At 38.3% G+C, this 25,022-nt stretch overlaps 1 protein-coding gene across 1 annotated transcript in view; it reads right to left on the reverse strand.

The window, feature by feature from the left end:
- Nucleotides 1–25,022, reverse strand: part of sema6e (sema domain, transmembrane domain (TM), and cytoplasmic domain, (semaphorin) 6E) — a 197,817-nt gene that overhangs the window by 97,760 nt on the left and 75,035 nt on the right. The window contains 2 exon segments of the mRNA XM_034174361.1: nt 9,610–9,747; nt 10,816–10,992. Of these exon segments, the coding sequence (XP_034030252.1) occupies nt 9,610–9,747; nt 10,816–10,992 (315 nt within the window).

Here is a 25,022-nt window from a genome sequence, read left to right on the forward strand (position 1 = left end):
ATACATACACATACATACATACATATACATACATACATATATACATACATACATATATACATACATACATATATACATATATACATATATACATACATATACATATACATACATATACATATATACATATATACATACATACATATACATATATACATATATACATACATATATACATATATACATACATATATACATATATACATACATACATATATACATATATACATACATATACATATATACATACATATATATACACTCAACAAAAATATAAATGCAACACTTTTGGTTTTGCTCCCATTTTGTATGAGATGAACTCAAAGATCTAAAACTTTTTCCACATACACATTACCATTTCCCTCAAATATTGTTCACAAACCAGTCTAAATCTGTGATAGTGAGCACTTCCCCTTTGCTGAGATAATCCATCCCACCTCACAGGTGTGCCATATCAAGATGCTGATTAGACACCATGATTAGTGCACAGGTGTGCCTTAGACTGTCCACAATAAAAGGCCACTCTGAAAGGTGCAGTTTTGTTTTATTGGGGGGGGATACCAGTCAGTATCTGGTGTGACCACCATTTGCCTCATGCAGTGCAACACATCGCCTTTGCATAGAGTTGATCAGGTTGTCAATTGTGGCCTGTGGAATGTTGGTCCACTCGTCTTCAATGGCTGTGCGAAGTTGCTGGATATTAGCAGGAACTGGTACACGCTGTCGTATATGCCGGTCCAGAGCATCCCGAACATGCTTAATGGGTGACATGTCCGGTGTGTATGCCAGCCATGCAAGAACTGGGACATTTTCAGCTTCCAAGAATTGTGTACAGATCCTTGCAACATGGGGCCGTGCATTATCCTGCTGCAACATGAGGTGATGTTCTTGGATGTATGGCACAACAATGGGCCTCAGGATCTCGTCACGGTATCTCTGTGCATTCAAAATGCCATCAATAAAATGCACCTGTGTTCTTCATCCATAACAGATGCCTGCCCATACCATAACCCCACCGTCACCATGGGCCACTCTATCCACAACATTGACATCAGAAAACCACTCACCCACACGACGCCACACATGCTGTCTGCCATCTGCCCTGGACAGTGTGAACCGGGATTCATCCGTGAAGAGAACACCTCTCCAACGTGCCAAACGCCAGCGAATGTGAGCATTTGCCCACTCAAGTCGGTTATGACAACAAACTGGAGTCAGGTCGAGACCCCGATGAGGACGACGAGCATGCAGATGAGCTTCCCTGAGACGGTTTCTGACAGTTTGTGCAGAAATTCTTTGGTTATGCAAACCAATTGTTTCAGCAGCTGTCCGAGTGGCTGGTCTCAGACGATCTTGGAGGTGAACATCTACTACCTATTCATCTACATCTGGAGACAAGAAGGATATAACTCAAAGGATTGCTGATCATGGAAAAGTAGAACTGAGAACATTTAAATACACAGACCACAATGTACTGGACTTGGAGCACGATATAGACCCGGACAATAATTTCTTCTCAAATATCAATGACAGTTGTTGCTATTATACAGATGAACAGTTTAATCGGATCATTAAAACGGATAACAAATTATCAATAATCCATTTCAACAGCAGAAGTCTATATGCAAACTTTAACAACATTAAAGAATATTTAAGTCAGTTTAAAAAAATATTTAACATAATTGCTATATCAGAAACATGGATCAATGAAGATAAAGGAATGGATTTTGAACTGGATGGATATGAATTTAATTGTGTAAACAGAAAAAATCAGAGTGGAGGAGGAGTGGCTGTGTATGTGGATAAGAACATGGATTATAAAATAGTAGACAATATGACAACTGTGACTGATAACTTATTAGAATGTATAACTATTGAAATATGTGAAGAAAAAAGCAAAAATGTATTAGTCAGCTGTATATATAGAGCACCAGGATCTAGTATTGAAACATTCACTGACTGTATGGGAAAAATGTTCTCAAAAACTAATCAAAAAACTGTGTTCATTTGTGGTGACTTAAATATTGATCTGCTCAATCCAAATAAGCATAAAATAACAGATGAATTTATCAGTATAATGTACAGTATGAGTTTATATCCAAAAATCACCAGGCCAAGCAGAATTACATCCCATAGTGCCACCTTAATTGATAATATATTCAGCAATGATATTGAGAATAACACTGTGAGTGGATTATTAATCAATGACATTAGTGATCATCTACCAGTTTTCATCGTTTATAATAGAAACCATCGGCGGAATCAGCCAGAGGAGAAAATAAAATACAGGCGAGTGCGGACAGAGGAAAACATGAACACACTAAAGAAGGATTTACAGGAGCAAAACTGGGAAAAGGTATACAGTGAAAGTGATGTTGATAGTGCATATGAAACTTTTTTACAAATATTTACATCATTATATGATAAAAATTGTCCAATTAAACAAGACTACAGAAAACAAAAAATCCAAGCTCGACCATGGATGACGAAAGGGTTACGAAATGCATGTAATAAGAAAAATACACTGTATAGAGAATTCATAAAACTAAAGACTAAAGAGGCAGAAAATAGATATAAGAAATACAAAAATAGATTAACTAATATTATACGGGTATGTAGGAAGGAATATTATAGTAACATATTATATAATAACAAAAACAATATTAAAGGAATATGGGATATATTAAATAGCATTATAAAAAATGGTAATAAAAAACAGAGTTACCCTCAGTATTTCATTGATAATAATGTCAAGAAGGAAAATAAGGATGAGGTAGTCAACGGTTTTAATAATTTTTTTTGTAAATATTGGACCAAGCTTGGCAGAAAAAATGCCCGATTCCCAACCTGAGAATTGGGATAATAATCTCATAGAAAGAAATCCCTGTTCAATGTTCCTCACAGCAGTGGATGGAAATGAAATTATAGACATTGTGAATAATTGTAAATATAAAACATCTACCGATTTAAATGAAATTGATATGGTGGTGGTAAAACAGGTCATTGAATGGATTGTAGAACCATTAACGTACATCTGTAACTTATCATTTCAAACCGGTAAATTTCCCAATCAAATGAAAATAGCTAAGGTTGTGCCGCTGTATAAGACTGGGGACAGACACCACTTCACAAATTATAGACCTGTTTCTTTGCTTCCACAATTTTCCAAATTATTAGAAAAGTTATTCAATAATAGATTAGACAAATTCATAAATAAACATAAATTACTTACTGATAGTCAATATGGATTCAGAGCACATAGTTCAACATCACTTGCATTAATAGAATCAGTTGAGGAGATTACAAACGCCATAGACCACAAATTACATTCAGTTGGAATATTTATAGACCTTAAAAAGGCTTTTGATACAATTAATCATGACATATTAATCAATAAACTTGAACAGTATGGGATTAGGGGGTTGGTGTTGCACTGGGTGAGAAGCTACTTAAGTAACAGAAAACAGTTTGTGAAGTTGGGGGAATATACATCATCATGCTTGGACAATGCTTGTGGCGTCCCACAGGGGTCAGTATTGGGTCCAAAACTGTTTCTAATTTATATAAATGATATTGTCAATGTTTCCAAAATATTAAAATTAGTATTATTTGCAGATGACACAAGCATTTTTTGTTCAGGGGGGGATTTGCAGGAGTTACTGAGGAGGATCAGTATAGAAATGGGAAAATTGAAAATATGGTTTGACAGAAACAAATTATCATTAAACTTAAGTAAAACAAAATACATGTTATTTGGCTATTGTAATACAGACATACAGGTTCAGTTACAAGTCGAGGGGGTAGATATTGAAAGGGTACATGAAAATAAGTTTCTGGGGGTGATAATAGATGATAAGATAAACTGGAAGACTCATATAAAACATATACAAAGTAAACTGTCAAGAAGCATTTCAGTTCTAAACAATCAATCAATCAATCAATTTTTTTTTATATAGCGCCAAATCACAACAAACAGTTGCCCCAAGGCGCTTTATATTGTAAGGCAAGGCCATACAATAATTATGTAAAACCCCAACGGTCAAAACGACCCCCTGTGAGCAAGCACTTGGCTACAGTGGGAAGGAAAAACTCCCTTTTAACAGGAAGAAACCTCCAGCAGAACCAGGCTCAGGGAGGGGCAGTCCTCTGCTGGGACTGGTTGGGGCTGAGGGAGAGAACCAGGAAAAAGACATGCTGTGGAGGGGAGCAGAGATCGATCACTAATGATTAAATGCAGAGTGGTGCATACAGAGCAAAAAGAGAAAGAAACAGTGCATCATGGGAACCCCCCAGCAGTCTACGTCTATAGCAGCATAACTAAGGGATGGTTCAGGGTCACCTGATCCAGCCCTAACTATAAGCTTTAGCAAAAAGGAAAGTTTTAAGCCTAATCTTAAAAGTAGAGAGGGTGTCTGTCTCCCTGATCTGAATTGGGAGCTGGTTCCACAGGAGAGGAGCCTGAAAGCTGAAGGCTCTGCCTCCCATTCTACTCTTACAAACCCTAGGAACTACAAGTAAGCCTGCAGTCTGAGAGCGAAGCGCTCTATTGGGGTGATATGGTACTACGAGGTCCCTAAGATAAGATGGGACCTGATTATTCAAAACCTTATAAGTAAGAAGAAGAATTTTAAATTCTATTCTAGAATTAACAGGAAGCCAATGAAGAGAGGCCAATGTGGGTGAGATATGCTCTCTCCTTCCAGTCCCCGTCAGTACTCTAGCTGCAGCATTTTGAATTAACTGAAGGCTTTTTAGGGAACTTTTAGGACAACCTGATAATAATGAATTACAATAGTCCAGCCTAGAGGAAATAAATGCATGAATTAGTTTTTCAGCATCACTCTGAGACAAGACCTTTCTAATTTTAGAGATATTGCGTAAATGCAAAAAAGCAGTCCTACATATTTGTTTAATATGCGCTTTGAATGACATATCCTGATCAAAAATGACTCCAAGATTTCTCACAGTATTACTAGAGGTCAGGGTAATGCCATCCAGAGTAAGGATCTGGTTAGACACCATGTTTCTAAGATTTGTGGGGCCAAGTACAATAACTTCAGTTTTATCTGAGTTTAAAAGCAGGAAATTAGAGGTCATCCATGTCTTTATGTCTGTAAGACAATCCTGCAGTTTAGCTAATTGGTGTGTGTCCTCTGGCTTCATGGATAGATAAAGCTGGGTATCATCTGCGTAACAATGAAAATTTAAGCAATACCGTCTAATAATACTGCCTAAGGGAAGCATATATAAAGTGAATAAAATTGGTCCTAGCACAGAACCTTGTGGAACTCCATAATTAACTTTAGTCTGTGAAGAAGATTCCCCATTTACATGAACAAATTGTAATCTATTAGACAAATATGATTCAAACCACCGCAGCGCAGTGCCTTTAATACCTATGGCAAAGCGAAACATATTCTGGACCACAACTCACTCCGCATTCTTTACTGCTCACTGGTTTTACCATATTTACAGTACTGTGCAGAGGTATGGGGTAATACTTATAAAGGTACAACACAATCACTATCAGTAATGCAGAAAAGAGCTATAAGAATTATTCATAATACTGGCTATAGAGATCATACAAATCCACTATTTTTACAATCCAAATTCTTAAAATTCACAGACTTGGTTCATTTTCAAACAGTACAAATTGTGTATAAAGCAATAAACAATTTACTTCCAGCAAATATTAAAAATATGTTTTTTAACAGATCAGGGGATTACAGTCTGAGGGGGAAATTTAATTTAAAGCATCAGTGGGCACGAACAACATTAAAAGGTTTCTGTATTTCTGTCTGTGGGGTGAGGATGTGGAACAGATTGGGAGTGGGGCTCAAGCAATGTCCAAGCATGAACCAGTTCAAACAGCGGTACAAAAATATGTTTTTTTCTGGGTATAGGGAGGAGGAAGGGTAATGAGGGTTAGGGTGTTTTTGTTTTTTGCTTCGGCTTGTAAATATATAGTATTTTGTATGTAAGTAGGTATGTGTAGGTGTATATTTATGTTTGTGTATATATATGTGTATATATGTATATGTGTATATATGTGTATGTATGTTGATGTGTGTATGTATATATGTATGTGTATGTGTGTATATATATATATATATATATATATATATATATATATATTGATATCGGTTTAGGTGTGTAGGAATCTATGTGTATATGTGGCAAAGGGTATTACTGGTTGTGGGGAAGAAGGGGTAGGGATAAATAAGCTGATGCTTCACCCTACCCCTTTTCGGACATGTTGGGTACACAGTAGGAACTTTTTTGTTGTTGTCTTTACTGATCTATCTTGTAATTGTTGTTGTATCAAATGTTCGAAATAAACAGTTTTCATTCATTCATTCATCCTGGGCTGGTGTGGTTACACATGGTCTGCGGTTGTGAGGCTGGTTGGATGTACTGCCAAATTCTCTGAAACGCCTTTGGAGACGGCTTATGGTAGAGAAATGAACATTCAATACACAAGCAACAGTTCTGGTTGACATTCCTGCTGTCAGCATGCCAATTGCATGCTCCCTCAAATCTTGCGACATCTGTGGCATTGTGCTGTGTGATTAAACTGCACCTTTCAGAGTAGCCTTTTATTGTGGACAGTCTAAGGCACACCTGTGCACTAATCATGGTGTCTAATCAGCATCTTGATATGGCACACCTGTGAGGTGGGATGGATTATCTCAGCAAAGGAGAAGTGCTCACTATCACAGATTTAGACTGGTTTGTGAACAATATTTGAGGGAAATGGTGATATTGTGTATGTGGAAAAAGTTTTAGATCTTTGAGTTCATCTCAAACAAAATGGGAGCAAAACCAAAAGTGTTGCGTTTATATTTTTGTTGAGTGTATATATATATATATATATATATATATATATATGTATATATACACATACATACATACATATATATACATATTGCATATTATATACATACATATATATACATATTGCATATTACACACACACACACACACACACGATTCAAATCCATATAGTTTTTGCAAAAATATAAAAAGGTCCGCTACTTTTCTAACAGACCTCATATGCCTGGATTCTTGTCTTGATCCAAGACAATCACAAACCCAAACACTGTGATTCCTCACTCAGCTTCTCAAGTGCTGCAATCAGAGCATTCCTCGAGCCCCAAAATTATTAAAATCAACCAAACTCCTCCGAATATCTGCACCACCAAAGCATACGCCACTTATCACAGTAAGTACGCCCCTTCGGCTGCTCCCTTGTGTTTTCACTCAGGGTCACCACAGCAGATTCAAAGTGGATCTGCGTGTTGATTTGGCATAAATTTTACAGAGGATGCCTTTCCTGATGCAACACTTAGATGATGGCTACTTCTGCCTTGTAAATGTCAAGGGATTTAATAAGAAAGCAAACACTTGCAATACCCCAGTGTACCATCTGCTGTATGACCGGCTCCCCACAGTGATGAAATACCTGTACCCATTTTCACCAAGCTCCCAGACATTGATGAGGATGAGTTACTTCTTCCACATCTTCATCCACTTATGATGATGAAGAAGAAGAAGATGTAATGCATAAGGCATAGGATGCAGATCGAGTTTCTCTGTCCAGCCAGTTCTGCTACTGCTCATTTTAAAGTGACAGTTTAATTTTTCCTGTATCTTCTGCATGCTTTTCGTGAGGAATTCTGTGAGGAAGACACAAAACTAAGAAAAAACTTACTTTTTCAGTGGTGCCCTACCTGTGATGAGCATAATGCTCCAGACTATTTTTTCAACATACTTCACTTGTTTAGTATTTGTATACTGTGGTCAATAATTCTCAAAAAGGGTGCATGCATAAAAGTAGTTTAAGACATGCATTCTTAAGGGAGTAGCTGCCTTCCATTGCAAACATTATTCCACATATGGGTGCTTAAATGCAATGCAAATTTTTAAACTTTTGTCAAAAAATATCCATTTTTTAAAATTGGCTTTCATATCTCAAAAATGTGATATGATTGGTAAAAACTAACACCAGATTCGAATTCAGCTCCCCCAAATGACCCAAAATCCATTGAAAAACTCAATGCAAGAAAAATCATGTTGACCATTGTCGTACACATACAGTAGTGTTCGGAATAATAGTAGTGCTATGTGACTACAAAGATTAATCCAGGTTTTGAGTATATTTGTTATTGTTACATGGGAAACAAGGTACCAGTTGATTCAGTACATTCTCACAAATCCAACAAGACCAAGCATTCATTATATGCACACTCTTAAGGCTATGAAATTGGACTATTAGTAAAAAAAAAAGTAGAAAAGGGGGTGTTCACAATAATAGTAGCATCTGCTGTTGAAGCTACAAACTCAAAACTATTATGCTCAAACTGCTTTTTTAGCAATCCTCTGAATCACTAAACTAGTATTTAGTTGTATAACCACAGTTTTTCATGATTTCTTCACATCTGCGAGGCATTAATTTTGTTGGTTTGGAACCAAGAATTTGCTTGTTTACTAGTGTGCTTGGGGTCATTGTCTTATTGAAACACCAATTTCAAGGGCATGTCCTCTTCAGCATAAGGCAACATGACCTCTTCAAGTATTCTGACATATCCAAACTGATCCATGATACCTGGTATGCGATATATAGGCCCAACACCATAGTAGGAGAAACATGCCCATATCATCATGCTTGCACCTTCACTGTCTTCACTGTGAACTGTGGCTTGAATTCAGAATTTGGGTGTCGTCTCACAAACTGTCTGCGGCCCCTTGGAACCAAAAAGAACAATTTTACTCTCATCAGTCCACAAAATATTCCTCCATTTCTCTTTAAGCCAGTTCATGTGTTCTTTGGCAAATTGTGACCTCTTCTGCACATGTCTTTTATTTAACAGAGGGACTTTGCGGGGGATTCTTGCAAATACATTAGCTTCACACAGGCGTCTTCTAACTGTCACAGCACTTACAGGTAACTCCAGACTGTCTTTGATCATCCTGGAGCTGATCAATGGGTGAGCCTTTGCCATTCTGGTTATTCTTCTATCCATTTTGATGGTTGTTTTCCATTTTCTTCCATGCGTCTCTGTTTTTTTGTCCATTTTAAAGCACTGGAGATCATTGTAGATAAACAGCCTATAATTTTTTGCACCTGCGTATGAGTTTCCCCTCTCCAATCAACTTTTTAATCAAACTACACTGTTCTTCTGAACAATGTCTTGAACGTCCCATTTTCCTCAGGCTTTCAAAGAGAAAACCACGTTCAACAGGTGTTGGCTTCATCCTTAAATAGGGGACACCTGATTCACACCTGTTTGTTCCACAAAATTGACAAACTCAGTGACTGAATGCCACACTACTATTATTGTGAACACCCCCTTTTCTACTTTTTTACTAATAACCCAATTTCATAGCCTTAAGAGTGTGCATATCATGAATGCTTGGTCTTGTTGGATTTGTGAGAATCTACTGAATCTACTGGTACCTTGTTTCCCATGTAACAACAAGAAATATACTCAAAACCTGGATTAATCTTTTAAGTCACATAGCACTACTATTATTCTGAACACTACTGTACACTTGACAGGGAACAGATCCACACACACGTGATAATGTTTTGCTCAATAGGCCACTCACTTCTTGCAGGCGCTGTAGTCAGAGCAACGGCTGAGTCGTACACGGATAACACAGCTGGAGAATGCCACAAACAACGCATGGTGATCGCGGTCCAATTCAAGGCCCAGCACCCTCCTGTCTTCCCCCCGCACGTTGCATCTAGGTACAGAGAAATATCAACTGTCATGATCAGACAATTTCAAGTCACTTTTATTTTCAAATCAACACAGCAGACGGCAGCCAGAGACTGACAATTATACAAAGAACTGGCTGTGAACCCAAGTTCATGCAGACAGTCTTTGTAAGCTGTGCAGACAGAAAACAAAAGATGATGGAAAATAAATAAATAAATAAATAAGCCTTCAGGATGTACTGGGTGCATTCAAAGTCTTACAACAGACCAAAGACAAGGTGGGCTGGACTGATTAAGTTAGAAAAGAGAGAGGAGGAGAAAAACTGCAAAAAGACAAGAAATATACAAAGTTGTCAGGGTCTGAGATTTTGTCATGTTGTCAGTTTTATTTTTTGGTATGTTTTGCTATTTTTTGTTCATTAGTTTTCTTTGTGTGTTCATTCTCTTGCTGGGGTTCATTTCTGCTTGGGTCTGTCTGTCCCTATCTCTCTTGGCTCTTGGTGGTGGGCATGTCACTGCACTGTTGTTCTGGTGCTTTCCATGCACACCTGTTCCTAATTTACAGCTCATCACCTGGGGTTATATAAGCTCACTGGGTGCTATAGTTACTCGCCAGATTGATGTGCCTTGTGCCTTCTCTCCAGCTCTGTTCTTTGCGTTCCATAGTCCTGCCTGCCTCACTGTGTTCCTGACCTCCCGCCTGTTTGATCGACCACACCTTAGCCTGATGTTTTTTGTACTGCTGTGTTTTTTGGACTGCCTACTCGTGTACTGACCGCTGCTAACCTCCTCAGTAAAGCCTTTTAAAACCAGACCTGCTTGTTTGAGCCTTGCATTTGTGTCCAACCATTCCTGACCAACCCGCCTGACAAAAGTAAAAAAAGAAATAGTAAGGAACAAAGGAAAAAATGCAGGGAAAGACAAAGCACATCAAGAAACAGAGCAATCAATACATATAAGTAAAAGATATGACAAAAAATATATAAAGGAAAAATAATTTAAACACCAATTCAAGAGATCACTTAAAGAGATTTACTGAGTTGTCTCATTAAATAAAGACATGACAAAAACATAGGGGAAAAAAAAGGTCTAACTTGTCAGGGTTGTAGACATCGATGTCTTCAAGAAGTTGGCTGCTGAAGGATCCGTTGGTGCCCTGTGTGCTGGCTAGAATCTTCAGTATGTGGCCGTTGTCCGAACCCAGGAAAACCACAGTATAATTCTTATAGGGCCCAGCTGATGTGTCCACTGCTATTTGGGTCAGCTTGAACCTGGGCAAATGTAATTTAAAAAATAAGTTATGAAGACAACTTTACTAAAAGTGAAGATATGTTTATAGAGAATGCAAAAAAGAAACCAGATTCACAGTAAATAATTTTAATCAAAGGTGATTTAATACTAATCTGCTACTAAGCATCATGACCTTGTGTTGTCAGGGTCAATTCATCACTGTAAACAAACAGCAGGAACACACTAAGCTCATGCATCAGTGTTCAATCAATCACTTTACCCACTAATTCACCACTGGATTCCTACATCCCCTACATGTTTTTGTTCTTCCAGTTCACCACCTTATCTACTCACCCACACCTGTTTCAAGATTTCAACAAAAGAAACAAGTAACCACACTTGGGATAAGAAGCCGTGGCCTACACAATAAATGGACTTATCACTTGTAGGGTTTTGGGGTGGGGGAGAATTCAAAAAGAAAACTTCTAACATTGTTCAACTCAATAAAATAATTCGTAGCACCCATCACTGTGGTGTAGGAGCAACAGAAATAGGTTGTGTGTGTGTGCGCATCTCCCTCAGCGTCAATCCCTCTGCACTTCACTGATCTTTGTGGATAGATCTGCATTATTATAAAATGTTTCCATTATGATGGAAAAATTGTTATGTTGGATTTTGTATTACACAAACCTAAAATAAATACGAATTTGCGGTACTTCTAAAACTACCAAAAACAATAGTAATAATAAAAATTAACATTATAATAGCAACAACAATAATTAATATGAATTTACATCACTCACAATATTTGGCATTCTCTCCTGAAATTTGCATCACTCACAATATTTGGCATTCTCTCCTGAAACTGTTCTCCTGGCTTCAACACACAGTCACCACTCAAGTGCACTGTGCAAGTTTTACACAGAGTGCGAAGAGACTGGGGTGAGGATCAGTATGTCCAAATCTGAGGTCATGGTCCTCTTTCAGAAAAGAGTAGATTGGCCCCCCTGGGTCAGGAGTGAGTTATTGTCCCAAGTGGAGGAGTTCAAGTACCTTGGGGTCATATTTAAAAGTTGGAGGATGAGCTTGATAGCTGAATTGGGGCTGCGTCTGATGTCCTGCGGACATTATACCAGACATTATGGGTACAACCCAAAAGCCAAATTTCAATCATCGCAATGGAAACATGCATGTTGACTCTCTTGGGGTGGCGCATCATGGGTACATACCAGAAGGCCAAAATATTCATAATGAGTATTATCTGGAGGTCCTACGTTGCCTTTGTGATGGTGTGGGCAGTGAAAAGGTGGCATCTTTTGCATGACAATGCACCCGTCCATTCTGCTCAGCCGACTCAGGCTTCCTTGACCAAACACAACACTCCTGTGATTCATCAGACTCCTTACTCTCTTGACATGTCTCCCTCTGATTTTGGCTGTTCCCTAAGCTCAAAACGCACTAAACAACACTAAAAGGGACTCCGTTTGAGTCATGAGAAGACATCATGTGGAACGCAATGACCCAGCTGGACACCATATCAAAAGAGGCCTTCTAAAATGCTTCCAAGAATGGCAGAACTGCTGGGAAAAGTGTTTGTCCTCCCAAGAAGACTACTTCAAAGGGGATTAGGATTTCAGACCCCAGGTGAGCAACTGCATTTTTCATGTCCAAGGTTTGGATACTTTTTAGATGCACCTCTTAGGTTGACAAATATTGCTGAGAACATGCCCAGATAGATAGAAGAAAAGTATGACCTGTGTCTTTCAATATTTTTTACATAAAATAATAAAACTCCTCAACATTGAGGCACGTGTGCTGGATCATGCACAGAGAAATGCATCTCCCTAATTGTTGCTGGTGTGGTCCTTTCAGCTGCTCCCGTGTTTTGTTCAGGGTCACCACAGCAGATGCTGCCAGATCCATATCTCTCTAAATATACTCCTTAAATAAATGAATGTTCATTTGACTCAAAGTCATTCCAGCAACACCCAAGGATCCTCCAAAGTCACCCAGTACCAAAGACATCCAGTCATTGCCATAGGTTGGTTACCTGTGACCATCAAAATTTCACAATCATACAGTAAGACAGGAAGGACCAGGACCATAAAAACTTGGCCTTTTTTGCTCCTGCATTGCTGAAAATTATCTGAAAAAGAATTCAGAAACTGAAAAAGTTGGAAAAAAAAAGAGATCATAAAAAAAACGGATTCAAGTGCATGAAATAAATACACACTCCTAACATTTGATCACATATATTTTAGCTTATGAAAAGCCACTTCTAACAGGACTTTGACCTTGAATATTATTTCCAAGGTAAAAAATTGTGGAAATGGAAAGTAGTGACCCTTTTATGTTACAGAGGTGACCCTCTGGCCAAAGCAGAGGGTCACCCCTTTGAGTCTGGTCTGCTTGATGTTTCTTCCTCAAATCATCGAGAGAGTTTTTCCTTACCACTGTTGCCTGTGTGCTTGCTCTAAGGGTTGGTAAGGTTAGACCTTACTTGTGCAAATTGCCTTGAGGCAGCTTTGTTGTGATTTTGAAATTGAAATTTAATTGTAGTGTTGGCGGAGGTTTGAGCTGTATGAGCACAGTGCTCTAGTTACATCTGCAAAAAGAGTTCCTTGTCAGCTGATATTTGTCAAGTTCCAAAAAGTCTTGTGCGTTTTCAAAGCTTTGAGCAAAACTGAAGCAAAGACTGTGGAGGTTGCTACCTGCACCTTTATTTGCTTTTTTCCTTCGGCTGTCTGGCGGCTCATTCTGGCTTTCTGATTGGTCAAAACTACAGCAGCTGTGAAGAAAAGATCAGCACACAAGAGTGCTGGTCTGTGTGTGTGTGTGTATGTGTGCGTGCGTGTGTGTGTGTGGTGTGTGTGCAAGGAGGCGCGGGCCGTAAGAATGCTGAAGAAACATCATGCTGTGCGTTCAGATCTCCAAACTTCTGCAGAAATCTAGAATTTCAGTAAATTGGGAAAATCGTTCTGCTCATTGCAGGTTCTCTGTGGAAATGTGACACTGTCTGTCCATTAGCGCCCCAACTCCACGGGAGACTGATGAATTTGCTACAGACAAAATGTTTAAGAACTTTATCAGAGTTGAGTTTTCTGCTTTAACATAAACACTGTGCAAAATGTTTCAGTGAAGTAAATTATTGTGGTTAATGCTTTTTTTGTTTGTTTTGCTGCACTAGACATCAGCTGACCAGGAACACATTTAATAAATAATAACATAGGAAAAAAAAACCCAGACGCAAACAGGTGATCTGTTCTTTATTTGTGAGGAAATCAGACATTTTATTGAAATGGACGGTCCGACAAATGTAATATTTGGCCAAGTTTGTGCAAACACCCACCCTGACTTCAAGTAGAATTTGGTGCGAGGTGCCCAGGGCACTCAGACACGTGAATGAATACACGCTAGATTACCATGAAGACACGGTAATCTAGTTGTGAAATGAGAACAGGTAGTGCAAATGTCCTCCCTTGGGTTACTGCAAACTCTGTGGTGTCCAACCTACCATGCAGCAGTAGCTACTTCCTAGATATGAAACCACTGTAGCAATCACAGATTGTGATGGGTCACAAAATTTGATGCAGAACAGATCACTGATTATGGGCAGCCATTAGATAATGCATTGTATTAATATTAGATATTGTATTATGTGAAGGTTCACACAAATGCAGAAAGTGCTTGGCTCTTCATTAGTCAGCTATGACTGTCACTTTCAAAAATGTTGATATTATTTTCAAAGAAAGCAATGCCAGCATTATCACCAATAACTGAAAGTTTAAACTGTTAACATTCAATAAAACTATGGGATCTTATCATGTCACAGCAAAGTAACAAAATATTTTACTTCTACTGCAGTCTTTTCAGACTGCATGATGTGATGGAGTTGTGAAGGAAACTGCTATCTTAATTTGCACACAGCTGATATTTAAACTGTGAAACTCTGGAGATGCCCTCATCAGCATTATAAGAGGAGACAAACCTGCAATACATTTCTCTGTGAATAACTACATCTTAGTAAATTCAAAGAACATTCATAGCATTAAATTGTCAGTATTTTGGATTACATAATTTCCCTGTACAATCATCTGCCAGTTATTTTGCTAGCAGTTAGCATTCAGTAACATTTAATTTACACTTTTATCATGTCAGACAACAAATATCAATCTCAGATGAATTTGCAGAAGTTCAACCCAAGTGACTTACAGGAATGATTCCTTTTCTTATTCAGGTTGGCATGAGAAGTGGTGTTAGCTTCCAACAGCTGGCCATTTTAACTCAAAATTACTAGTACAGAATGTTGAAGGAGCAAACAACATCACGCTTCTATAAAGATCCCTTCAAATTTGTGAACAGTCTATTCACTAAGGAGAAGATTGGAAGTCTTTCAGTGTCAAAGTCCAATCTGGAAGAACACCTGAAAGAATCCTGCACAGATGACCGATAATGGAAAGAAGTCATGCTTCCACCTGACATGACACCAGTTAATCCGCCAGAGCACAAAGTAGATATCAGTCCACCCAGGTGGAGTGAAGCAGACAAAACCATGCATAGAGCAAGAACCGCATAATCTCCAGGTCCCAACAGAGTTCCATACAGGCTCTACAAAAATGCACCAGATGTCCTGTGACTCCTCTGGAAGCTAATGAGAGTTGTGTGGCAAAACAAGGAGATACCAACGTCCTGGCAGAGGGATTACTATCCCTAAGGAAAAGGACTAATCAGAGACTGGGCAGTTCCACCCGATCAGCCTTCTAAATGTCAAGAGAAAATTTTCTTCAGCATGGTTGCTCACAGGTTGGCAGGTTCCCTGCAAATGAATAACCTAACTGACACATCAATCCAGAAATCAGGCAAATCAGGCTTCTCCGGTTGTATGGATTCAAGTGATCCATTTGTAGCCCATCCTGGCCACCAGGAGGAAGTGGACCTCATTGTCTGCAACTGAGGAAGCAAAGGCAGCACTCAGACACAGGGACCTTGTGGGCCGAGTGCTGTAGGGGAGGAGTGGTCTTGGCCTTGGGGCCAGTCCACCAGCCTGGGACAAGGGCACTCCATCTGAGAGACACAAGGTGATGATCCAGGAGGTACATCTGGAAGAGGAAGTGGGAAGGTGCACACAAGCTGTGGCAAGGGCAGTGGATGGCATGAGAAAGTGTGGAGAAGAGGAAGATCTCCTGGAAAGAGCTGTGGGAGAAGGAGACATTCAAGGCAAGTTTTACCATCAGAGCTGCCTATGATGTCCTGCATTCTCCTGTAAACCTAAGCCAGAGGTATGGCGAAGACCCCACATGGCCTCTATGTTCAAGTCCAGCAACACTAAAGCACATCTTGTTGGGATGCAAGACTGGCCTCACCCAAGGCAGCTACACCTGCCAGCACAATCAGGTGTATAAGTGTCTTGCAGCAGTGTTGGAAAGTCAACGGACATGTGTGAATGCCCTTCCTCCCCCACTGTCCCGTTGGCAATCAACGCCATTTTTGTCCGGGAGGGTGAAGGGCAAGCCATCCTCACCACCACAAAACCAGACACTGGGCAGCTGGGCAGAGCATGGGACTGGAAGCTGCTGGCAGACTTGAGCAAGATACTCTGTTTCCCAGCTAAGATTGCTTCCACCAATTTGCAACCGGACCTTGTTCTGTGGTGAGCCTCTCAAGCTTTTCTACATCATCGAGCACACTGTGTTCTGGGAGAGTGTAGTGGAGGAGAGCTACGAATGGAAGAAGCTGAGATACGCTGAACCTGCAGTCAATGTTGCAACAAGGCTGGAAAGTGATGGTATGCCCAGTGGAAGTAGGCAGAGGGTTCATAGTCACCTCAACATCCAGGCTACAAAGGGAGGTGGAAGTGTGAGGGATGACCCACCAGCAGGCAGTCAAAGACCTCTCCAAGGCTGCTGAGAAGGGGAGCCAGTGGCTGTGGATGAAGAGAAAGGACTCTGCCTCCACCGTAGACCTCTTCAAATTAGACCTTTTTCATCAAACTTATGCAAACTGATATTATTCCCATTCTCCAAGGTCTAAATTAACTAAATATACCAGTTATTTTGATCTTGGACCTTGGCCTCAAGAGCCATGTAGTTTTTTCAAAAATGCTGCAAAATTCGGGATATTATGTCCTTGTTTTCTTTGTAGCTTCCCAGAGGTTAATGCTATAGCATTGAAAGTGGTAACAAATGAAAGCTAATAAAATTGTCTTGCATATGGTGTCAAACACATGAACACCTTTGTAAATTTTAACTAATTTTAATGCACAAACATACATATTTTTGATGCTTGGAAAGGATGACATCATATGATACATAACTTTATCTCAAAAATGTTACTCTATAGTCTATACAGCATTAGTAAAGCTGTATAGACTATAGAGCTATAGAACTATAGACTATAGAGCTCATGAAAAAAGAGCAAAAACAAAAGTGTTGGATTTATATTTTTGTTCAGTGTATAATTGTTTCCTGGAGGTTAATGCAAAATATTAAAATGCATGTTTTGTTTTAACAGCAGTGCTAATATATTCAGTTTAATTTGGCTCATTGTAACTGAATATTTTACTCATTACTTCCAGTGAAATTTATGATTTTGTTTACTTGGTGATAATTTGGCTTTTTACTTGTCAAACTTGTCATGTGACGTTCACTGAGCTTGAAGCAGCATACAGCTTTAATAAAGCTGTATAGACTATAGAGTAACATTTTTGAGATAACGTTATGTATCATATGATGTCATCCTTTCCAAGCATCAAAAATATGTATGTTTGTGCATTAAAATTAGTTAAAATTTACACAGGTGTTCATGTGTTTGACACCATATGCAAGACAATTTTATTAGCTTTCATTTGGTACCACTTTCAATGCTATAGCATTAACCTCTGGGAAGCTACAAAGAAAACAAGGACATAATATCCCGAATTTTGCAGCGTTTTTGAAAAAACTGCATGGCTCTTGAGGCAGGCATAGCCAAGGTCCAAGATCAAAGTAACTGGTATATTTAGTTAAGTTAGACCTTGGAGAATGGGAATAATATCAGTTTGCATAAGTTTGATGAAAAAGGTCTAATCTGAAGAGGTCTACTCCACCATCAAGTGAGTTGCTGGCATCTAGGGAGTGCACCTGGGAGGTGTCATGGGTCTATCAGTGAAATACCCAAGAAGGAGAGTGCACATGTGACAACCCATAGGATGCCATCACTCAATTTACACCCTCAGTGTCATTGGTGCCTCAAATACTGATTTTCTTTGGGGGGGTAGCCCACAAAAATGCATTTAGTCCTACACAGCAGATCTTTGCTACTGCTGTGCAACGGTTACAGTGCATCTGGAAAGTATTCACAGCACCTCACTTTTTCCACATTTTGTTATGTTACAGCCCTATTACAAAATGGAGTAAAATAATAAATTAATTCATTCATTTTTTTTCCCCCTCAAAATTCTACTTATAACATGACAGCATGAAAAACATTTTTTGTTTTTAAATTTTTTGCAAATTTATTAAAAAACAAAAAACTAAGGAAACTAAGGAAAACTAAGGACATGTACATAAGCATTCACACCGTTTACTCAAGACTGCACCTTTGGCAGTAATTACAGCCTCAAGTCTTCTTGAATATGAACCTCTCAAGATCCATCAGGTTGGAAGGGGAGCCATTTTCAGATCTCTCCAGAGATTTTCAATCTGATTCAGGCCACTCCTTTGATATCTTGGCTGTGTGCTTAGGGTCATTGTCCTCCTGAAAGATGAACCCCAGTCTGAGCTCAAGAGCGCTCTGGAGCACATTTTCATCAGGGATGTCTCTGTACATTTAGTCCAGTTTCTTATGTGTTTTCATTCAAACTTTTTGGAGATTTACTAAACTATACACTTTTTGGAAACGTTAAGATGTACTGACCACAAAAACCAATGTTGCCATTTTTTTCAGGGTCGCTATGGTGGCCATCTTGGAGTTTCAAAATGGCCAACTGTATGAAAACTAAATTTACTAATATCTCCACTTCTAAGCAACGTAATGTACTGCTTTTTGTAGCTAAAGATACATTTTAAGGGATGTGAAATCCAGTGAAATTAACTTAATTCACTTCACTTTAACATGAACAGAGTTTTTAAGAAAAATACCATTTTTAATGAAAAAACTGTAAATATAAAATGCTAACAATATTTCTTCTCTAGATCAACTTATAATAAGGATATTGAAGCACCTGTCAAACATAATACATATAACATTTACTGCATGCACAGTTTGCACATTTTGCCTATTTCACCGTAAAATCAGACATCACTCTCACTACGCAAATGATATTTCTTCCCTAGACCTACAAATAATCAAGATAGTGAAACACCCGTCAAACATACTACACCAGGGGTGCCCAAGTTCGGTCCTTGAGATCTTGCCTCCCTGTTCCAACACACCTGAATCCAATGAAACGCTCATTAGCAGGCTTTTAATGAGCCTTTCATTGGATTGGATTATATATATATATATATATATATATATATATATATATATATATATATATATATATAAATATATAAAAAATTTTTTTATTATGTTCAGTGGTGGGCACAGGTCCGATAATCCGATAACAGATAATTATCGAAGATAATGTTTTCATTATCGGATTATCTTTTTAGATAACTTTAAAAAGCATTATCGGACTAATTATCTTCCGATACATTTTTGTCCGATAACTTTTAGACCGATAACATAGTAAACAAAGATGAACAGTGACAAACACTTTTAAAATTTAAAATCAGTTGAGCACCTACCTGTTAAAAGTTTCCTAACAGATGCATAGTTCTACCCTCTACAAACAGAAAAGAGCTGCTTCCGTAAGAAACCACTCTATCCTCTGCAGGCAAAAGAGAACTGGTCTCACAAAAAAAAAAAAAAAAAAAATCATTTCCTTTAACACTATACTGGCAATATCACCCAAGTCATTCACAGGCATACATTTTTAACTTATGGTTCAAATTTTAACCAAACTAATTTTGGACAAGTTATTTAAAATTACTGTCATGTAAGACGTTTTATAAAGTAAAAATATCAGATATATGTTTTCGTTTTAAAGTAATATGCTAATTTTAAGGTTTTAGTGAGCACATGCCAACCAGTGCATTATGGGTAGGATAGTCTAATCTCAGTATGTTCACGACAGGACAAAGGCATTTCAGACACTCTGTTCAGGCTCTATGGACAGCAGCATTAAACTCTAGTGCCTAAAACTCTCGTGAATATATTCTCTGGGTTTATAGATGTTATTGTATTAAATCTTAAATCATCTTAAATGTAGCAGACACGGATTATCTGGGATTTTGTTCTGGCAAGTTTTTCAGGCCTCTACTGGCCAGTAGTGTTCATGGCAGTATTCGCCCTAAGTACTAAGCATCTGGGCACCAGTAGATGGCAGTGTTCTACTTATTTTGACCCCGGTTATATCAAATGGTTGTCAAATCAACTTTTTGGCTTTGCAAATGGCTTTTTTTTTTTTTTTTTTTTTTACAAATTAAGTTTAAAAACAAAAAACAAAACAGCAACAAAAAAATAACGTTACAAGACAGCTCTGCGGTGTTTGCACAGGCCCAGTGCGAGCGACTGGACGCTTGTAGCCCCTCAGCAGCAGGATAACCTCACGACGGCTGACCAGAATAATATCAAACAGGTTTGATTTTCATTTGACCATACGATCGGCGATCAGGAGGTGGTCGTGAGATGTTAAACGCAGCTTGTTACTCCATGTACACTACACGATGCAGGACGTGCGATTAACCTGAAACTCGGTCCAAAAAATTCTCACACGAATGAAAAATCATCTGAAAAAGGGCCAAAACTCGCACAGTGTAAAGCCAACATTTATGTGTCAAGACAAAATTGAGTGCACGTTTTACAACATCATCAAACGTGCGCACGGCACAATATGATAAAATGAGCGCACATTCTCTCCACATGCAAAACATTTTGCATGACACTTCCAGGGCTCCATAAAAATGCCTGTTTTTACAAATAAAAAATGGAATATTTTACAAAAGCACATTTATCTGTAAACACCAACACACAACACACGTCACATTAATGTGTTGGTTTACATAATGAATGACTGAACCAATCAGTGTTTAGCAGAGGCACTTTTACCCAGAATCCTTTGTGATCTGCCTGTGTTTGTTACAAAACCTCAGATTTAGTGCATTATTCAACATTAAAAGATATATGTTATATTTTAACTTTGTACAAATGACAGAATTGACATTAATGGAGTTATTCTATCGGTATTAATGTTATTTATAAATTAAAACCATAAGTCAGCATGACTTTTTTCCAAGACCTCCGCCTGAACAGAGCGTTGTGATTGATAGAGAGCTGGGCTTTATGGCTGCTTTCAGGGTGCCTCTGTGCTGGAAGCTGTGTAGTAAACAAGAGCTGCCAGCAGGGGCAGGATGTGTGGCCTCATTGTTTGGGTCTGTTGTCACTTTTAATATTACTAGAAGCTATTGTGGTGTTAAAACTCAAATTCAGTTTATTAGTGGTTGCAAATGTACCAGAGACAATATTGGAATTTATCGGTTATCTGTAACTTCCGATACATTTTTGGGTGGTTTATCGTTTTATCTTTATCAAAGATAACTTTTCAGTTATCTGATTATCTGTTATTGAAGTTAATTTTTTGGTTATCTGTGCCCACCACTGATTATGTTCATCCAAATGTTTTAGACATAAATGTAGTAGGTGCAGTTATTTTCTTTACGTACAGTCTGTTCTACCTACAAGTGTAAAAGAAAATCTAACTTTTCTGTGTGATACTCATGCATGTTTACTGCCACTCCAGCATCACCTGTGGTTTTTTTAATATATTTTTTTCTTTGCTAAACTCCTTCTGCTCATAAACCCACAAATAATTTGGCATACTTTGTGTAGATTTAACTGCCTTCCTCTCAGAACACATCAGTAGAGGCTCCTGTGCCCTCACGTCCTTCCCCGGGTCCCCTGCAGATGGTCCCATGGATATCAGTGTGTTTACCCACACAGACTTGATTGGCACGGTGCCACAATCACTCGGCAGTATTGCCTGATGTGCTTCTGGTTAGATTTCATTTATCTAGCTTCTCTCTTGGGGGAGCCCAGGCAGATGTGATGTTTTTGGTGCCAGATGTGAAGCGGCACTCGTTTCCCCAGTGTGGAGCTGCTGCAGTGTGTGTTTGGCTGTCGACCTGGCTCTGCTTCAGGAAGCGTGGAGAAGGCTCCCGTATGGTTTGTCTACTGTGTGTGTGTGTGTGTGTGTGTGTGTGTTTGTGCTCAAGAATTCCTCTCTCAAGCATATCAGGTGTATTTGTGTCTGTGCGTGCATGTGTATGAGTGTAGGTGGTTTATGAGGCACTGGTTACAACATTTGCAACCCTTATCACCAATTCAATGTTCACCAAGGCACTGATATCAGTGGATCCTCAAATGTTACAGTGCACACACATCAGTAACTTTTTCACTGTGATTACAACTTCACAGTCTGACTTGTGTGTTATATGTGTGCTAACCTTGCCTACTGACTTTGTGCACCTGTCAGATTTATTTGCATTGTGAACAATAGCGCTGCTTTATATCAACAATGAACTATAGCATCTTATAGTTCAAGTTTGACATAAAGCAACACTATTGTTCGCAATGCAAATCAATGTGATAGGTGCACAAGGTTCTAAGGTTCACCTCTGCTCATATATCAACATCAGTCACAGCCCACAGTGGAAACACTGCGTGCTGTTGATGACAAAATAAGACTTGAGAAACACAGAGTCCATTTTGTAACTGCAGCCTAGCTCTGATCAATATAGTCCCACTAGCAATTACTTTTATATTGTATTTTCATTCTCTCAAGATGTTCTTTAAAGAGCACGCTGGATATTTTATACAAGTACTGACAACATGAGAAACACTATATATACTATAATAGCCAAGTGGCTTGTCTGTACGTCTGTGCGTCTATGCATGCGTACATATGGCTTTGATCACAGAGAAACTGGGGAGAGCTGACATACACCGTTTGGTATGCATATGTATTTTGTGTCAAACATGAACGCTGCAAAAATGGAAAGTTGATAGGGTTAATATTTTTGGAAAAATCAGCAATTTTAGCAAACAACAGTGAACAATGGACATTGTGCTGTAGTGCACCATGGGAGTTCAGGGTTTTGGGGTTTTAATGTTGTTATTGTGCTTTGTGTTAGTTTCATAGTGTTGTTAATGTTATTGATTTATTGTGTTTGTAGTTCAATTGGTTTAGTCAGTTTAGTGAAGTGTCATGTTGCCGTTACCATGAGTGAAAAGTGAAGTGCTTTTGATGTCTTCCGCCACTGTCTCTGCTTGTGGGTGTGTAAAATTAAAAGCACCTGCTTGCAGCAGAATAAAGAAAAGACAAGAAGCTCTGTGTGTGTGCATGCGTACGTGCATATAACTGTGATCACAGACAAAGAGCTGACATTTACCGTTTGGTATGCTTGGGTTCAGGATGAACACCGCTCAAACAGAAAGTTGACAGGACTAATATTTTTGATGAAACTACAGTATTACCTAATAACACTGAACAATGTGAACAATGTGATAATTACATTCTGGACTCACACTCCATTCCAGCAGGGGGCAGTAAATCATCTATATATTAAAAGTGTGCATGAATGATTTTATTTGGCAAGTTTAATGCAATTAATAATATAATTGCGAATATGTTAAAATACATGGATGACACAACAAAGTAAAAACACTTATTTCCATTGTGGTCCATTTAAAAATCAAATGACAAAATAGAAGTAATAATGATAATAATAATGGTGATAATAATAATAATAATAATAATAATAATAATAATAATAGTGTTTATATGATAACAATAACCTAAATAATTCATAAATACATTAAGGCAGTAAATTAACATTAACAATTACATAATTAACAGGAAATAATGGGTTGAGTTCTTCTTCTAAAAACTGTTGAGAGGTTCAAGGTTCTAAGGTTGTAAAAACATTCTGGACTCACACACCATTCTACCTCATAATAGAAACTTTGTACAATTTATTACCACTCTTGAAAAATGTTAGCTACAGATTTTAAGTTACAGATCAGATCAGAAAAAAAAAAAACACAAATACTATTTTGCTTTCCATTTTCAGGCATGAGAATGAGAAATCCTAAAAAAAAATCCTTAAAGGGCATATCGCACTCCAATCAACACTATCTTTTAAAAAACCATATACCAGATTATGAATTGTTGCTTCCAACTCTATAACTTGTGTGAGTCCTGATGTAGATGTTGTGATCAACAAATGTCCATCTCTGCTTCTTTGTAACCTGCGATGTATTCAGAAAACACTAAACAAAACAACAGCATTGCATATGTCTCAGTAACATTGAATAATAATGATTACATACCAAAGTGGTGTCTTTGATTTCAATTGTTCACACTCAGAGTTCTGCAGAATTACTGTTCCACTGTGCATGAACAGGAGCAAGAACCATGCACGACTAAACAATGTGCACACTCTCCACTCAATGTGGAGAGTGTGCTCCCATGCTCCTGCTCAGTTATCACTTTAAAAACAAGTCATCATGACAAATCATACTTATGTAAACTTTGTAATTAATCCACGGTTCATGTCTTCCGAACCGTGGGCAGACTCAGAATTGGACTAAGAATAGCTGCCACTATGTTTGACTATGTGAAATTTTTGAAATGACAAAAAAGAACATGCCACAAGAAACAACTGGCAAAAATGTTGGTTTGTACCTGGATTAGATACCATCTAATGCATTCAAATAGCATTTTAATGTTGTGAAATCAGGTGTTTCACTGATTAAATAAGATTCAACAGGAGATAACATATCACCTGGTCTACACAAATCAGGAATACAAAGTGCTGGTGATCACCCAAGTACACCCTTATGCCAAATATGAATGAAATTGGTCAACTGGTTCATAAGATATTGCACTAACAAGGGATGCCAATGACAATATCTTGAATATCTCGCTGACTTTGAAATTGACCCCAAAGTCACTGTAATCTGTTGGTGTCGGGGAATCACCCAAGTACAC

Source organism: Thalassophryne amazonica, chromosome 7 (genome assembly GCF_902500255.1).
Source record: "Thalassophryne amazonica chromosome 7, fThaAma1.1, whole genome shotgun sequence".
Classification (NCBI taxonomy): Eukaryota; Metazoa; Chordata; class Actinopteri; order Batrachoidiformes; family Batrachoididae; genus Thalassophryne; species Thalassophryne amazonica.